This window comes from Lethenteron reissneri, chromosome 67 (genome assembly GCF_015708825.2).
Source record: "Lethenteron reissneri isolate LAM-NWPU_2019-01 chromosome 67, ASM1570882v1, whole genome shotgun sequence".
NCBI lineage: Eukaryota > Metazoa > Chordata > Hyperoartia > Petromyzontiformes > Petromyzontidae > Lethenteron > Lethenteron reissneri.
The window spans coordinates 1,381,984-1,399,713 of record NC_083845.1 but is presented as its reverse complement, the minus strand read 5'-3'; the positions used below and the strand labels follow the sequence as shown (position 1 = coordinate 1,399,713).

Here is a 17,730-nt window from a genome sequence, read left to right as displayed (position 1 = left end):
ACTTAGAGAGACGGCTGCATGCAGTACAAGACTGGTCACTTAGAGAGACGGCTGCATGCAGTACAAGACTGGTCACTTGGAGAGGGCTACATGCAGTACAAGATTGGTCACTTAGAGAGAGGGCTGCATGCAGTACAAGATTGGTCACTTAGAGAGGGCAACATGCAGTACAAGACTGGTCACTTAGAGAGAGGGCTACATGCAGTACAAGACTGGTCACTTAGAGAGGGCTACATGCAGTGCCAGACTGGTCACTTAGAGAGAGGGCAACATGCAGTACAAGACTGGTGAGTGAGACAGTGAGTGAAAAAGTGAGAGAGTGAGACAGTGAGTGTGAGACAATGTGAGCAGTGAGACTGAGAGTGAATATGAGAGTGTCCGGCAAAAAAACAACCCCCTATCGTCTCTGTGGTGCCAGACGGTAACGCTGTGGTGGATGTGGAAAATGCCATGGGGGGACGGCCAATTCCAATCGGCTGTTCCCCTCACGGCACTCGTAGCCACCAGTGGCCAGTGGGGCTCTGGACAGGTGCGAGGGGCTGGTAACCCCTCCACCTTTAATTTACTTACCACAAAACCACAAAAAATATCGAAATAAGTTTGTGCCGGAGGCCGCATGGGGACATGCGTCTATAACATCTCCTGGTCAAACCCCATTTGGTGGAGCCAGGAGACTGAACCCGTGCCCTCGGGTTTCCTCCAGAAATGTCAAAAAGGCTCTCCCCGAGACCTATTCTACTCGTGCCACCACTCGGGTCCACCGATTCATCTTTTCTCGTGCCTGCAGACACCGCGCTACCCACAAGGAGGTCTGTGCTTCCTCCACTATGGGCAGTACAAAGCACATTTCGTGAACCAGGACCAGCATCCTCTCCATCACTTACGAACCCAGCGCCGCTTCATCCAGCTGAGGGTAAGGCTTGATAAGCTGCCTGCCTGAGCACCACCAGAGCGCTGCGGCGGGCGAGGGCGACTCTGCTTCCTCTCGCTTGCGATGTTGGACCTTCCTCTTTGCGTGGGATGGCGGGTCGAAGACCTCTGCTTGCAGCGTGGCCCTTCACTCTGCTGGTATCGCCTTGAAGATGACGAGGGCTTCCTCGCTTAAGGCCGTGGTTAGTGCCTTTAATGCATATTCTTTGGTCCAATCTAGTGCCTGATATATGGCCTCAAACCTCCTGGTGAAGGCTCCCCACACAAACTATGTAACTGGCCCCAGCCAGCAAGGTCTGTCGGGCGCTCTCTCGTGCGCCGCCGGGACTGCCTCCTATGCGGGAGCCATAGCCGCCGCAGCTGCCACAACGCTGAGCATCCTTGGCTGCCCGGTCCCTGCGGCAGTCAGCCGGGTGGCTCTACCCGCAGGTTCTTCAACCATCTGCTGTCTTCCCGACACCGCTGGTGTCTCTTGCCATCGTCCTGACAGGGAGGTTCCTCTCTCCCCGTCCGCCGATCCTGAGCCCATCGCCATATTTACTGTAACATCAGCTGAGAGACTGCATCCGTGAGGGAGCTAATTCGTCCCTCCATCCGCTCCCATCCTTCAGTCACCAGCGGCGCTTGGCTGAGTGGACGCTCTTCTCTCTGCGGCTGCCCCAGTTCCGCAGCCTCTCTCGCGTCCCCGAGGTTGATCTCCGGGTCCTCTCCACCTGGGACGTTCTGGATGAAAACTTCTTCATGGTCGGAAGTCGTCGGTGGGTTCTTTCATCGGCTGAGGCGCGACATATTCTTGTTACCCCACTTCTGACATCAGTTGTAATGTTTAACACGTAGGCTTTCGCGACCAATATGACCCATAATACAGGTTTTTTTGGTTAGATTGCGTAACCAAAAAAACAATGTCGTTAAATCCGCCACCACCCAACACAGCCAATTAGTAAGGGTTGTCACGTAAACAGAATATGCCAATTCATACTCTTAGGTTTTTTCGGTAAAGTCACGCAGGTAAAAAAAATAAAATGACGTTTCGGAGGCAACACAAGTCTCCGTCATCAGGTGGGATCGTCACAGCAGTAATTTTAGCTGTGACGGTCCCACGTGACTTTACCGAAAAAACCTAAGAGTATGAATGCTTGCAGTCACGAAAGCTTCAAATCTAGAATATGCCAATTCGTTACTAGTACACAAGCATTGCAGCTGCCCAAGTAATAAAAACTATTAAAATACCGTACATTCCGGAAGTAACTGATAAACTAGCCAGATGTTTGGAAAAACAAAACATCTGAGTCAGATTTGGCACGGTACATAAAATAATAGAAATTAATATCTGGTACAAAATATGGATGACCGAAGCTATTAACAGAAGATGTGTACCAGATTAATTGCACTTATGGAAAATGCTATGTTGGGGAAACAGGATGAATGATCAGCACGGGACTAAAATAAATAATACATATTAAATACTCCCGAAACAACTGTCAGCAGTAGCAGAACACATGTGCAAACAAGGACAATCAATTAATTTGTCATCACATCTATGCCTCTATTTGAGGAATGAAACAAATCTGGCTGTCGCCTGATGAAGCTAGTTGTAATTACTGGCGAAACGTCGTACTCAGATTGTAAATGTTGTGGCATGGCTCTCCAACACAGGTGTGCTGTACTAGTGTAGGGCTGTTATCGAGGGGCTGTTTGTACATAGGATCAAACGGCGAACAAACACAGTGGGCGGAGCTCCGGGAGTACACGGGGGGGGGGGGGGGGGGTGCCCGCAACGACGTCCGCATCGGGCAGCCTGGGGGTAGGGCTGCCCGGGGTTGTGATCCTGGGGGGGATATAAAAGGGGATGACAGAGAGAGCTCGGGGCTCAGTATTAGAACCAAGGAGGGAAGATTGAAGACCTGGGTAGCTAGAGCCCTGGACTCCCCTGAGACGCCGCCCTTGTCAGGGCCGCGCAGGACCGAGCCAGCGGCGTGGTCCCGTGAACCAGAGTCAGCACTCTGGGACTTCGGGTACCGTAGCCCGACACACCAGTGTCGGGCCAGACAGCCTCCCCTAGCCCATTAGTGGAGGACTCGGGGTAGGTCAGGGATAGCTAGTGGTGTATCCCCAGTATACGGGTGAGGGGGCCGATACCCCCTCTAGTACTGTCCTGTCGTGACGACTTGTAAAATAAATACACGTGTGCCTCAACCTCGGTGTCAAGCGTCCTCACCAGTACTTCAACTGGAGTCAGAAGTACTACGAACATGGAAACGCGCAATACAGCTCGGGCCAGAGTACCGCAGGAGGAAGACACTGCTGAGATCGTCGAGCCCGAGACGGCTCCACAAGACATGGTGCAGCCGGGGCCTGACGCCTTCTTACCGGGGCATCGGAATGAAGAGGGGCCGCAGCCAGACGCGTTACGGCTGGCTCACGAAAGGCTGGCGGAGCTGCTGTATGCCGCTGCCGCCACGCTGGAGACCATCACGCGATTGGGGGCTGGTGGTCCACCACGGGGCGAGGGGAGCCGACGACCGGGCCGCCTTCCCGCCATTTCAGAAGAGTCGAAATTTGAATTTCCCGCCATCGACGCCGCGGCGGCTCAGGGCGTGGCCAGCTTGAACATCGGCTCCGACATCGGCCTCGCTGGAGCTGCCGCGTCATCACCGGCGGAGGGTGCGTCATCGCAGCTGCGACAGGCGATTCCATCGGCCGTTCGCGCCGAGCCACAGCCGAGTCGTGGTGACAACAACCTGCGGGGTTCTACAACAACCGCTGCGCTACACCAGAGACTGCCCCCGCTTAAGGAGTTTGTCGGCGCGGAGGGAGACTGGGGCGGCTTTCGGCGACGCTTCCTCGCCCACCAAGAAATGGCAAACTGGTCGGACGATGAGGCTCTCTGCGCTGCCGGCGCTCCTCGACGGCGACGCGCTCGCCGCCCTCACATCGGCGCCGAGGGAGAAGCGTTCTACGCTGCCGATGGCGCTACAGCTGCTGGGCGGGGTCTATGGACCTTCAGCTGAATGCCGACAGCAGTTTTACGATCGCAAGCGGGGTGAAAAGGAGTCGCCCCTGGCATACCGGACGAGCCTCCTGGCGATGGCGAAGACGGCCTTTCCTCGTATGGACGACGACGGCGTGGACGCGATGGTCACGGAGAAAATCCTCCTCCTGGCAGACGACCTCGACATCGCTGTCGTCGTACAGGAGGACGCGGAGATGACATCTCTCCAGGCTGCGCGGCTCCTCCACGCCAACCTTCTGTCACTGCGGCGGAAAGCCAGCAGGGCATCGGCCGGGCGTGCGGTGGCTGCAGCCACCCTTCCGACGGAAGAGCTCTACGCCGTCGACCACCGACGGCAACAGGCGACAGGAGCACGGTCGGGCCGGGACGGGTCGAGCCGCTTCGACCGTCCATCATCTCCGACGGCGCTCCCGCGTTGTTTCAACTGCGGCGTCCGGGGCCACGTCGCCTCGGGGTGCCACTCTCCTCAACAGCGCGGGACGACGCCTCGTCAGGACGCCGGCCCTCCTCCTCCCAAGTTCCAGCAACATGATCCGGCGAGTCGCGGCACCACACATGTTTGGCCAAAGCACTCACCTGTCGCACACTCTCGCACCACAATGAACGGGGGGCCGATGTTGCGCTGCGACGGGCCAACACGGATCACTGCGGGGACTCAAATCGAGCCCGGGCAGTGGTCCGTGTTAGCCCATCGCGTGGTGGCCGCGTTGTCGGGGTCGTCGGCCGTGGTCGGACACATTGACGGGGTAGAAGTACGCATCCTAGTCGATTACGGGGGCATCGGCGACAATCATTTCGGAGCTAATTTACAATATTCTACCTGTACAGAGCCGTCCTTTACTGCCGGTTAACGTCCCATTCTATGCCGCTAACGGGGGCTCTCTCGGCATCATGGGACAGATTCGATTTTTGTTTCCTCCTCGCTGGCGGTTCCGTGCCTGCTGGGGACGGACTTCTTAGGCAAAATGCCGATTCGAATTTTGATCGACCAAGGATGCATTGAGCTTCCGTCGGGGCGACGCATGGCGTTCCTGCCTTCCCCTGCTGCGGCTCGGACGGCGTTCGCAACAGTACCGGCGTTCGTCGTTAAAACAGTTCGTGTGCCGCCGGGAGCTCAAATGTTAGTGCCTCTGAAACTTCGTAGGCCCTTCGCTAAGGGCGTTGGGGATCAGGGTGTTATGCTGGGACCGTCTAGGGCCGGGGTTAATGGACCTCATTTAATTCCGGCCCAGACCGTCGTAAGAGGGGACGAGGACCCTTTCATCGCGGTCCTCAATGTGGGGTCGCAGACAGTAGTGGTTCCTCAAGGGACGGTGCTCGCTCACGCGACGCCGGTGCCCTGCGAGGTACCTGTCGCGAACCACGTTGGCACTGCTTCCCGGACGCACCCGCATTCGGACAGCGATGAAGGGTGGCTCGACGCGCTTTGTGCGGGATCGACGGACCTGTCAAATTCAGAGCGCCAACAGCTTAGATCACTACTGAGGGAATTTTCCGACGTTTTCAGTCGGAATAAATACGATTTGGGTTGTACTCACCTGCTGCGTCACCATATTGACACGGGTGACAGCGCGCCAATTCGCCAAAATCCGTTTCGGTTGAGTCCCGCCGAAAAGGACCATGTCAAATCGGCTGTCGATGACATGTTAGCCGCTGACATCATTTCTCCCTCCACCAGCCCTTGGGGAGCGCCGATTGTCCTGGTTAAAAAGCAGGACGGCTCGTTGCGGTTTTGCGTGGATTTTCGGCGCCTTAATAAAATTTCGGTTGCCGACGCATACCCGCTCCCACGGATGGACGAATCGCTGGACGCCTTGGCGGGAGCGCGATTCTTCTCCACACTAGATTTACTTTCGGGATTCTGGCAGCTTCCTCTGGACGATGATTCAAAGCCTAAAACTGCTTTCCGTACACCGCACGGCCTGTTCCAATTCAACCGGTTGCCGATGGGCTTACACTCAGCGCCGGCAACTTTCCAGCGGTTGATGGAATTGGTTTTGGCTGGATTACAATGGGAGTCGTGCCTGATTTATTTGGATGACGTTATTGTCTTTGGAAAAACTTTTGACGAAAATCTCCAGAGGTTGCGGGTGGTTTTCCAAAAGATGCGGGCTGCTAATTTGAAATTTAAGCCACAAAAATGCCATTTGTTACGCGAGTCGGTGCGTTATTTGGGGCACATCGTGGGGCGCTCGGGTATTGCTACCGATCCCGCCAAAACGCAGTGTGTCAGCTCCTGGCCGACTGCCACCTCGGTGGGAGAGGTGAGGAGTTTTATTGGCTTCGCGTCGTATTACCGACGCTTCGTCGCTAATTTTGCGACGATTGCCAAACCCCTACACGCTTTAACATCTAAAGGGGTTCGGTTCCACTGAGGTCAGGATGAGGAAGCTGCTTTCTGCTCCCTTCGGGACGCCCTGGTGAAAGCTCCTCCCTTGATTTACCCAGATTTTTCGACGCCGTTTTTGCTCGACACCGACGCGAGCAACACGGGTATTGGAGGTGTGCTTTCCCAGGTGGTTGACGGCGTGGAACGGGTGGTTGCGTACGGCAGTCGGGTGTTGTCTCCAGCGGAGCAAAGATATTGTGTCACCCGTAGGGAACTGTTGGCAATTGTCTATTTCATCCAACAGTATCGCCCATATCTGTACGGTCAGCATTTCACCGTCCGTACAGATCATGCGGCACTGCAGTACGCCCTGAAGGTTCAACAGCCATCGAGACAATTGTCCCGATGGTTGGAGGTTCTCCAGGATTTCGATTTCGAAACCACCTACCGTAAGGGCGTTCGCCACACCAACGCGGACGCTCTGTCGCGCATGCCAACCGCCTCCGAATGTGCGTGCCTCCTGGGGTCGGGGCGTTGCAGGCCACCAGAGGACATGCCGGTTCCAGTCCTGGCGGCCGCCGCCGATGATGAAACATTGCTCCCCGATGATATCGCGGAACAGGGAAGAGATTCCCTGCTTGGGTTGCCCGTTAACGAATGGGGGCGCCTCCAGATGGAGGATACCTCCCTCCTCGCGTTGCGTCCTCGCGCCGGGGAGAGGGGGCGTGGGACAGGTGATGCCGACGCATGGGAAATGCACGCGGGGTTGCTTATGCATTGGGACGGGAAATCCCACCGTCACCGGCTGGTGGTCCCTTCTGGGTTACGGGGTAAGGTGGTGTGGGCTGCTCATGAGCGCCTCCTCCACCTGGGTACCCAAAAGACCCTCGCCTTGCTCCAGCTTGACTTTTTTTGGCCGGGCATGACGCGGGATGTCACGGATCTGTTGGCAGCATGCCCTCGGTGTGCGCAGCGCAAACCACCAGCACGGGAGTCGAACCCGCCGTTGCAGTCCATCACAGTCTCCAGGGTGAACGAACTTGTAGCGCTGGATATCCTGGGCCCATTTCCCGCCACTCCTAGGGGCAATAGATATTTATTAACAGGGGTTGAGTACTTTACGCGCTGGCCTATGGCCTGGCCCCTGGCCAATCAGTCGGCAGCAGCCATCGTGGACGCCTTTGTCCAAGGCTACGTCATGGACAAAGGTGCTCCGGAGCGGCTGCTGACCGACCAGGGTAAAAAATTTTCCGGGAAACTCCTCAAACAGGTCTGTGATCTCCTGGGAACGAAGAAAATTCGTACCTCTCCCTATCACCCGCAAACTGACGGGATGGTCGAGCGTCTGCATCGCACCATAACGTCTATGTTGTCGCACCAGGTTTTGGAGTCACAGACCAATTGGGACTTGCAAATTCAAGGGGTCCTGGCAGCATACAGATTGGCCCCCCATGCTGCGACGGGATTTTCACCCTTCTTTCTCATGTATGGCCGCGAACATGACCCACCTGTTCGGGCACAGCTGTAGATCCCCGCGCCGCTGGGTAAGACTAAATTGGACGAACACGTTAAATTTAACCTTGAAAAACTGACTGAGGCACGGGATGCTGCCATGCTAAATTCCGACAGGCGTCAAAAGGCGAATGAGCGCCTCAGACTGGCACGCGCGCACGTGCTGCAGTGGAAGCCAGGGGACAGGGCATGGCTGCACTGTCCCCAGGTACCACTCGCGACCTCCTCGAAGCTGGTGCGGCCGTGGCGGGGCCCCGTCGAGGTGGTCGAGGTTTTGCGACCTCAATGCGTGCGTATCAAGTGGGGGAAGCGCCGGTGGTTCGTTCACCCCTCTAGGCTGAAACCCTTCGTTGCGATGCGAGGCCCCACTCCACACACGCAGGGCCAAACATGTGGGGGGTCGACCGACTCGGAGGGTCCGTCTCTGTTGCTCTCGCCTGACGTCTTGCCGGCTGTTCCGCCCCCAGGTACATCAGGAATGACGGGCTCGCGCCCATCAACCCACACGGGGGATGCCGAGGGTCTCGCCACTTCAATCGCGGACTCACCTCGAAAGGGACAGCTGCCATCGGATGGTCCGCCATCTGGGGTTGGCCCATGTGACGGGCCTGCGGCAAGGACGCGCGCAAAAATGCGCAGACTCTTGTAATGCACAGGAAGACGAAGAAAAAAAAAATTTTAGTTTTTTTTTTGAAAAATTTTCACGTGTTATGGTTACTGGGCGCTGCGTTGGTGGGGTGCTCTTGGCACGTTGTTGTTGTGGCTGTGTGTGTTGTGTGTGTCTTGTGTGTGTGTTGTGTGTGTGTTGTGTGTGTGTTGTGTGTGTGTTGTGTGTGTGTTGTGTGTGCGCTGGGGGTTCCTGGCGAATGTATATACTTTGCTTTTACGGATTTCGTATTTATTCGGGGGGGGGGGGGGCGCGTCGGTTTATTCTCCCTTCGGGGGTATGGTTATTGTTGTTGTTCAATTCGCGTTCTGTTGAAAAAAAAAATGAGGCACACACGAGGGTCAAGGGGTAAAGGTACCTTTATTGGAATTGTTGCAGCCGGGACGGCTGCGAGCTGTGCAGGGGGGAGTGATGTAGGGCTGTTATCGAGGGGCTGTTTGTACATAGGATCAAACGGCGAACAAACACAGTGGGTGGAGCTCCGGGAGTACACGGGGGGGGTGCCCGCAACGACGTCCGCATCGGGCAGCCTGGGGGTAGGGCTGCCCGGGGTTGTGATCCTGGGGGGGATATGAAAGGGGATGACAGAGAGAGCTCGGGGCTCAGTATTAGAACCAAGGAGGGAAGATTGAAGACCTGGGTAGCTAGAGCCCTGGACTCCCCTGAGACGCCGCCCTTGTCAGGGCCGCGCAGGACCGAGCCAGCGGCGTGGTCCCGTGAACCAGAGTCAGCACTCTGGGACTCCGGGTACCGTAGCCCGACTCGCCAGTGTCGGGCCAGACAGCCTCCCCTAGCCCATTAGTGGAGGACTCGGGGTAGGTCAGGGATAGCTAGTGGTGTATCCCCAGTATACGGGTGAGGGGGCCGATACCCCCTCTAGTACTGTCCTGTCGTGACGACTTGTAAAATAAATACACGTGTGCCTCAACCTCGGTGTCAAGCGTCCTCACCGGTACTTCACTAGTAAGGAATTGGCATGTTCTAATTAGGTGACAACTCTTACTAATTGGCTGTGTTGGTCTAACCCAAAAAAACCTGTATTATGGATCAGTTGTAATGGCGGCCGATACACGTTATTCAATTTACTAAGAGCCTTTATTGTGGACACGAACACTGTCTTCGAGCACAACTCAGGCTTCTCTCCAAGTGTCTCCTCCCCTTGTGTTTCCTATTTTATTACCCATCGATCCCCCTTTCCCAAAGGTTCCCCGACTTGCTTTCCACAGTCAATCCTTGTCCTCCTATAACGGTTGCCAATCGTTCTTCTGTAAGTCTACCTTCGTTTCCTGCCCTTTGCGTTGGTATCTTTCCTCCAGTCCTTTCAATTCTCTGTCTCCAGCCAATCCCTTTCCAGGCCTCTCTGTACCTCCCCTTCTCCATCATCTGTCCCACGTGGTCTCTCCCAGATTAGGGGCACCAATTAGAGGCATTGTTTCGCTTCCTGACTGCCTTATTTGCACACACAGCGGACACATGTTGTATACGTGCCATATGCAAAACTTTATATTTAGAGTGATATTGCCTATTTTTTATATACCTGGATTTTTATAGGGGTTATGACATCAGGTATCAGGATGTCCAGGCAACCAGAACAAAGGGTCAACTACACTGACCAGATGACTGCAAGGGGCATAATAGGGGGATGAGCTTTGGGCTTAGGGAAGAAATCTCTATATAACAAGACACGAAATTCATACAAGTCAGTCTTGCAATGGCAAACTCCGGGGGCACCCGTAACCAGCCAAGTGTTTAGTTTTGCAGAGGCAAAGGCTCTGTGTCGCTTAGTGTCTCGCTGAAAGTTTTTATTCTACGTTTTTCCGTTTGGAGTCACTTGCAGAGTCGAGGACTTAGAGGAGTTGTACTGTACTAAGCTAAAAGTTGTGAGAAGCTAAAAGGTGTGCGAATGCATTTTCATATAATACTGTGATCAGCTAAGACGTGTGAGAAGTTAAATGGAGATTTGAGCTATACACCAATGTCGTGTGCGTGAAATGTTGTCTACGCTGTAGGCTGGGAAATCTCTGTTGTCCAAGTGACTGATGTTCTATGAGTCTGGAGAGTTTTGGAGAGTGAGCGAGGAAACACGAGACAACAGCGCACAGCGGGAGACCTCCCGAGGGAGGGAGGGGGGTACCAAGAGTGTTCGCGTGAAGCAGGCAGCGGCTGACAAGGAATGAGGAGCAACGTGGCCACAGAGCACTCCAACTGCAGATCGAGCCTGGCGTGCAGATCACCTGCAGGCCGTGCAGCGCAGATCACCTGCAAGCCGTGCAGCGCAGATCACCTGCAAGCCGTGCAGCGCAGATCACCTGCAAGCTGTGCAGCGCAGATCACCTGCAAGCTGTGCAGCGCAGATCACCTGCAGGCTGTGCAGCGCAGATCACCTGCAAGCCGTGCAGCGCAGATCACCTGCAAGCCGTGCAGCGCAGATCACCTGCAAGCCGTGCAGCGCAGATCATCTGCAGGCCGTGCAGCGCAGATCACCTGCAAGCCGTGCAGCGCAGCAGCTAGCGGCTGACCACGAGCGCGCCGACTCGGGAGCCCCGAGCACCATCCAGCGTGGAGCCCCGAGCACGATGCACAGACAACGGTGCGAAGGGGCGGCGAGCAGCAGGGCCACGAGTGCACTATAGCTGTGGACGAAGCCTGTCGTTGTGGAACTTGAGGTATTGTTCATAAAGAAGGAGAAACATTCACTTTACAATCTTGATTTGAAGCTTTCGCAACTGCAGGAATCCATACTCTGGTTCTTTCGGTAAAGTCAATAAAATAAATCACGACGTTTCGGGCGCAACACAAGCGTCCATCATCAGGTGGGAAAGCATGGTCTGCTGCTGAGGCAGACTGTTTTGAAAGGTTTGAAATGGGTGTAGCCCAAGGGTCATAAAGAAGTGGCCGGGGCTAGTTATGTTAATGTGAGAAATTAGCATGTAACTGTTACCATGTTACCATGAGATCATTGACGTTTTATAACAATTTGATTCGCATTTGATGAGAACGCATTCTGTGCGAATATTGCCATTTTGAGGTGTTGCCTCTTGTCCTGGTTTAACCACGTGATCGTGAGATTTGACCATTGATGCTTTTATGATCATCCAGTACGGATTGATGAGTACGTATATTTACATGACCACTTGTGAGGGTCGCTGGCCCCCGAGATCCCTCCCTCTGTACCGCTAACGGCCGGGTTAACCTCATTATTAACCTCATTACTCGCCCCCTCGCTACTAGGCGAACCGTTGTTGGGTTCTTCACCCATGGGGTGAGAGCCGTCGCTCGAGGATTCCCCTCTCCCGCGGGTCCGCGTAATAGGCATGGTTAATTACGTACGCGCACACCCACACACAGCTCTGCGCGGCACTCACTCAATACAGACCACTCACGTTAGGATCGCGCACCTGTATTATACACGTAGTGAACGTGCGCACACACACGAATACAGCTCCACACGCGATACCCACTCTTGCGCCGCTCTGCGCAGCGCTCGCCGCCTGCTGGCCGCTCACGTTATGATCGCGCACCTGGGGTACGCCGATTACGCACGCCGCGAGCTTACGCACACACAGTACCACACGCGTTCCCACACGCTCACACTGCACGACAAGATCACGCGAGACCACGCTTCGCTATTAATGATTTATTACCTGGTAACTAATGTTGAATCAGTTAGTCGACGAGGCTGGCCTATTCCACTAAACCGGCACCTATTCCCTATTTATCGGCTATTATCCTACTTCACCTCCCCACTCACTGTTTGGCGCCCGCGGAGGTTCGCTGCTCCCTGCGCTAACAACGTACCTCGATGCGTCTCACGGACGTCCGGGTCGCTGGCTGGAGCTGCTGCTGGTCCGCTGGCCTGGAGAGAAGACAGCGATTTCCCCTCTGCGCCCCTCTATTTATCCTCCCTACCTCAAAGGGGATGCTGCGCTGAACAATGGGCTCGTGCACCTCGAGCCCCCGCACGGCGGTTCCGGGCGCTTTTGATCTGCTAATCAGTGAGCGGCGTTGGCGGCGTACATCCTAATTAATCCCTTACCCTTCCTAACAATGGGGCCTGCGCGCTCAAGCGTAATTATCCCAACCCTCCATGACTATGCGCAACAGCTCCTGCGGTCCCGCTATTCATGCTGTCCCGTCCCTCCCCTGCTTGCCCCGTCGACCCGTGGGGGTGTGTGTGGGGGGAAATGCGCCTCAACCGCGGTGGCCGAATGCCCCATGCCGCGACCACACAATATTAAGGCTGGTCGCAGCGCCGCGGCGCAACGTAGCACGGGGGAGGTCGTCCAATTCCCTGATCGCCGGAAACCGTGAGAGTTAACCCCGATAAGGGTTTCTCGGATAAAAACCGGTCGGCCAAGTGACCTCCCCTCGGAGCTCTATGGGGGGGGGGGGAAATGCGTGCGGGTGTGTTCGTGTGAGGTGAGGTGAGGGGGACGCGGGGTTGGCTCCGTTGCTTGGTGGTGGCAAGGTCGGGGATTTGGGCGCCTGCCGAACGGCTTCATGGCGGCGACATCACATAGCCACCCGAGGTGCCAGTCCCCGTCCCGGGTTGACTGGAGCACCTCGCTTGGGCCGCGCCCACGAGGAAACGCTGCGGGGTCCGGGGGATCCGTCCGGACCTGGTGGCTGGCCTCGGGGCGGGTGGTTCCGTCCTCTGCAGCTCCTGCGGCCTCCTCCTCCTCCACTCCAGCGGCTCTCCCCGTCCTCCGGCACCTGTGGGCTGGGGCACAAACTCAACAGCGGAAGGGTCTAGGGCCCGTCGTCCGCGCCGTCTCCGGACTGGATCGGGGCGTCTCGGGGGCCCGGCGGGGCCCATGTAGTGTGCGAGGCCCCCCAACACGAGGGGTGCGGGTACTCCGGGATTTCGGGGCCTTCGGGTGACGGGGTTCTCTCTCGCCGGGGCCGCTTTCCACGGTTTTAAGCGGCGGACATTGACCACCGTCTCTCGACCCCTCTCCCCGCCATAAATTAATACCGTCCAGGGGGATATCTGCCGCACCACGGTCCAGGGTCCCCGCCAGTAGGTCGTCAGTTTCCCCACCTGCCCGGCCCCGACGCGAGGAGTGTGTAGCCACACCTTAGCGCCTGTCAGGAATAAGGGGGGTTCCATGCGGGGCCGGGTGCCCTGTTCTTGTCGCCGATGCACGGCTTCCCCTTGCGGGTATGCTCGGCCTCGGGCTTCTCGCAGGGTCTCCAACAGGTGTTCCACGGGGCGGCTTCCCTCCTCCGGCTGGGGGGAAGGGACGCCGAATAGCAGATCTGCGGGTAAACGAGACTCACGGCCGAACATCATTAAAAACGGGGTTTGTCCCGTCGACGTGTGTACGGTGGTGGCATAGGCGAAAAGGGCGTAGGGGAGGTGTTCGTCCCAATCCCGTTGATTTGCAGCCGCCATACGTTTGAGTTTCCCCGCTAGGGTCTGATTCATGCGTTCTACCATACCGTTCGCTTGGGGGTGGTACGCTGTGGTTCGGTCCTTCTGGATTCCGAATTCTCGGCACAGTGCCTGGAACAGCTCGGCCTCGAACTCGCTACCCTGGTCGGTGAGGACTCGTTCTGGGATCCCGTGCTTGAGTACGTAATGTTCCACGAATGCCCGGGCCATCACCAAGGCCGTTTTATCAGGGATGGCCACTGCCACGGGGTAGCGGGTGAAATACTCTACTGCGACTAGAATATACCGGTTGCCTCGATGGGATCGTGGGAATGGCCCCTGTAGATCGATCCCGACCAGCTGATTCGTGCGGCTGACGCGGAACGGCCTTAGGGGTACCTGGTATCGTGCCGGTTTCGGCCCGCACTGCTGGCAGGCGCGGCAGCCCTGTACCCAGGCCGCCACGTCTTGCGCCAATTTGGGCCAGAGATACTGGCGACGCAGGGTCTCTCGAGTGCGTCGTTCCCCATCGTGGCCCCTGAGTGGGTGGTCATGCACCAGCCGTAGCAGCTGGGGTCGCACCTGGGCAGGAACACAGATGCACCCCGGCTGGCCGGCCTCGGTTAACTCCCGTACCACTCCGTTCTGCACACACAACCGGGCATACAAACCGCTCCAGGGTCCTGGTAGGGCGCTCTTTTCCTCCCGCAGTGCCGCCTCCACTGCCGCCAGATCCGGATCTCGCTGCTGGGTCTGTCTCAGCTGCTCGTCGTTTAGGCCCGGGAAGGCGCAGCCGACGTCCTCTTGGATCCGTCCGATCGGGTCCCGGGCCGCGGGTCCCGCGCTTGCCGGGCGGTCGACGGGATCCTCGGTGCCACCTGTGAGGGTCTCTGTGGCGCACACAGCACTCTCTCTCGCTGGGGGGGGGGGTCAGTGGCCGCGGCCTCTCGGGGGTCCGTTGCCTGCCGGCAGCGTCCCCCCGTGAAACACGGGCAGGCCTCCTCCGCCCTTGTCTCGGCGTACACCGTGGGCCGCCTCGACAAGGCGTCCGCGTTTGCATGCGTCCGGCCAGCCCGATACTCGATTTGCAGGTTGTACTCCTGCAACTGCGCCAACCAACGGGCCATCTGCCCCCGCGGCTCCTTGAATGTAAGAAGGAACTGAAGAGCATAATGGTCAGTGCGTACGCGACATCTCCGGCCGTACAAATACGGCCGGAACTGTTTACATGCGAAAATCACAGCGTACAACTCTTGGCGGGTCACGCAATAGTTCAGCTCGGCCCCACTCAAGGTCCGGCTGGCGTACGCGATGACTCGTTCCGTCCCATCCTGTACCTGTGACAACACCGCGCCCAGCCTGCTGCTGCAGGCGTCGGTGTCCAAAATAAAATCGGTGGTAAAATCGGGGAAAGCGAGGGTGGGGGCGTGGGTGAGGTGGTCTTTGAGAGTGGTGAAGGCCGTCTGGCAGGCCCCCGTCCACTGATAGGGGTGCTTAGGGGAGGTGAGTTGGGTGAGGGGGCGTGCAATCTCGCTGAATCCCTTTACAAATCGACGATAATAGGTGGCGAGCCCCAAAAATGATCTGATCTCCGTCAGATTCCTTGGCCGTGGCCACTCCACTACGGCGCGTACCTTCTCCGGATCGGTGCGCACGCCTGCCTCGCTGACGCGATGCCCGAGGTACCCCACCTCGCGTTGTGCGATGTAACACTTACGTGGCTTGAGCTTGAGATGAGCCGCTCGCAGTCGCTGGAACACCTCTCGAAGCCTGGACCAATGCTCAGACAAAGATCTACTGAACACTATCACATCGTCCAAGTAAATCAGGCACTGTTCCCATTGCAAGCCCCGCATCACCAACTCCATCAGCCGCTGAACACGTCGGCATACTCTCGCAGTAACTCGCGCAGCCGATCGGCCTCTCCCTTAGGTAAGTCCGCCCATGGTACATGTAACGCGTCGAGCAGGGGAACGACCTCGGCTCGGGGAGTCGGGCCGACTCGCCAGGCCAGGTCCTGCTCACCCTCAGGACGACCGGGGTCCTCAGCCCAGAGTGCGAACACCGAGTCGTTAGAGTGGCGTGCGTGCAGGGGGTGTACTGTGGCTATCGGGGTGCGCCGTCGCAGAATCGCTGGGGTATTGTGGGGGTTAAACATCCGCATAAACAATCGGTCCCCATCTGCGTTTACCAACGTGGCGGATCCCACAACCCCATACCGTTTTGCCAACTCCGGGTGAGGAGTTAGCATTACCTCCCCTGATGGTCGGAGCGCGGGGTCGGTGGGGGATGTTGCCACCGGCACCAGCATCTCGGTGAGCGGGCCGATGGTGACTGCCGTCGCCAGGATAGCGGCCACAGGTGCAAAGCGGAGGCGCGTTGGTTCTCGTCCCAGGAACGGTATGCGCTCGCCGTTGCTCTCCATGGTGGCGCATCGCTGGCGGGGTTGCACGTTGAGTCCCAACCGTTCTAGGAGGTCGGTGCCTGCGATACACTCGTGACACAACGCACTCGACACGTAGAACTCCTGCGTGCACACCTGGCTGCCTATGCGGACCTCTAGGGTGGCTCTCCCCAGCAGCCCCATTCCGGCTCCGCTCGCAGTGTGCAGCGCGCGGTCCGGGGCCTGCAGGTGACGCACGTCGACCCCGATCGCGCTGCAGTGCGCTGCGCTCACGAGCGAGGCCACCGCCCCCGTGTCCAACAGGATTCGGGTACGCACTCCGTTAACCTCCCCTTCCACCAGCGACGTGGCTCCCGTGATCCCCGCCACCAGCTCCCGTAGCCAGTCGCCAGGAGTCACCGTTTCCGTGGGCGTTGTTGCTGGAACCTGTGTGGAGATCACTCGCTCGCCATTATTCTCATTATCGTCTATTTGTATCGGGACCGCGTCGATTGCACCCCTAGTTGGTCCGCTTTCTAGGGGGCGTTGGAGTTTAACCCCCGCATCTGCCTCGCTCGGGTGATTTCAGGACAGTCTCTCACTAAATGCCCTCGGCGATCGCACATATAACATGCCCGAGGAGGGGGGGCGGCTCCGTAGTGGGCCCCCTGCCCACTCCCTCCCCCCCCATTACGCCGCTGTCCACCCTCCGCCTCTAGTCGGGCTACCCTTCCAGATAACCCCCCTACCGTGGCGCGTAGGTCCCCCATTTCGGATCGGATGGTCTCAATGGAGGATTGCAGTTTGGTCATATTTTTATTCGTTTCCTCGCGTACCTGGGTTACCCTCTCACCTACGTGGGTTACCTTACCGTCCATTCGGTCTACCCGGCCAGCAATATCTCCAATGCCGGTCTGTAACCCGGCTACCCACCCCGGGGTCGTCTCGCTGGGTCTCTGTGGCTCTCTTTCCCGGCCCCTTACCGTCCTCGCGAGCTCCTGTTCCTCCTCCTCGTCTTCCGAGAGCAGGCTCGCAATGGCGCGCTCTCGTCCCAGCCCCCGGAGCTGCGCGCGTTCGCTGTGAATTCTTTCACACTTACGTGCGCGCTCGACAAGGGCGTTAAAGGGAAGACGTGGGCAGCTCATGTCTGGCTGCCACCACGCCGTGCGAGACAGGTACCGCTGGATTTTCTCGGCGGCCAGTTCCTCAATAACATCAGTTGCGTACCCCGGGCGTGCGATCTTTGTTAACTCGCGCACATCCTCGGCGTAATCACGTAGATCTTCGCCAGGTTGGCGACGGCGCGCATCTAAGGCCGATTTTGCTTCCTCCTCGTCATGCGTGCCAAAACGCTGATCGAGTCGGCGCATCAGCTCCTCTAGCTGTGTCTGTGCGCTCGCGGGTAACGCTTCTACAAAATCGGCTGCCCGCCCATCAAGATTCATATTAAGTTGACGTACTGCCTGCGCGTCCGTCCATCCATTAATTTCCTTGGCCCCTAAGAGAGTGCGGGCGAATGCCT

General features: G+C 57.4%; 1 protein-coding gene across 8 annotated transcripts in view; it reads left to right on the top strand.

The window, feature by feature from the left end:
- The first annotated feature begins 254 nt into the window (after nt 1-254).
- The window catches only part of LOC133360194 (uncharacterized), a 51,349-nt gene continuing 33,873 nt past the window's right edge, over nt 255-17,730 (top strand). For 2 of the 8 annotated variants that reach the window (XM_061578811.1, XM_061578813.1), the window contains exons 1-2: nt 375-913; nt 1,542-1,688. In XM_061578811.1, coding sequence (XP_061434795.1) covers nt 706-913; nt 1,542-1,688 — 355 coding nt within the window. In that variant the 5' untranslated portion in view covers nt 375-705. Of the gene's footprint in view, nt 288-368; nt 914-1,541; nt 1,689-17,730 lie in introns of those variants that run through there. The other 6 variants (XM_061578809.1, XM_061578812.1, XM_061578810.1 and 3 more) reach the window with 6 other exon arrangements.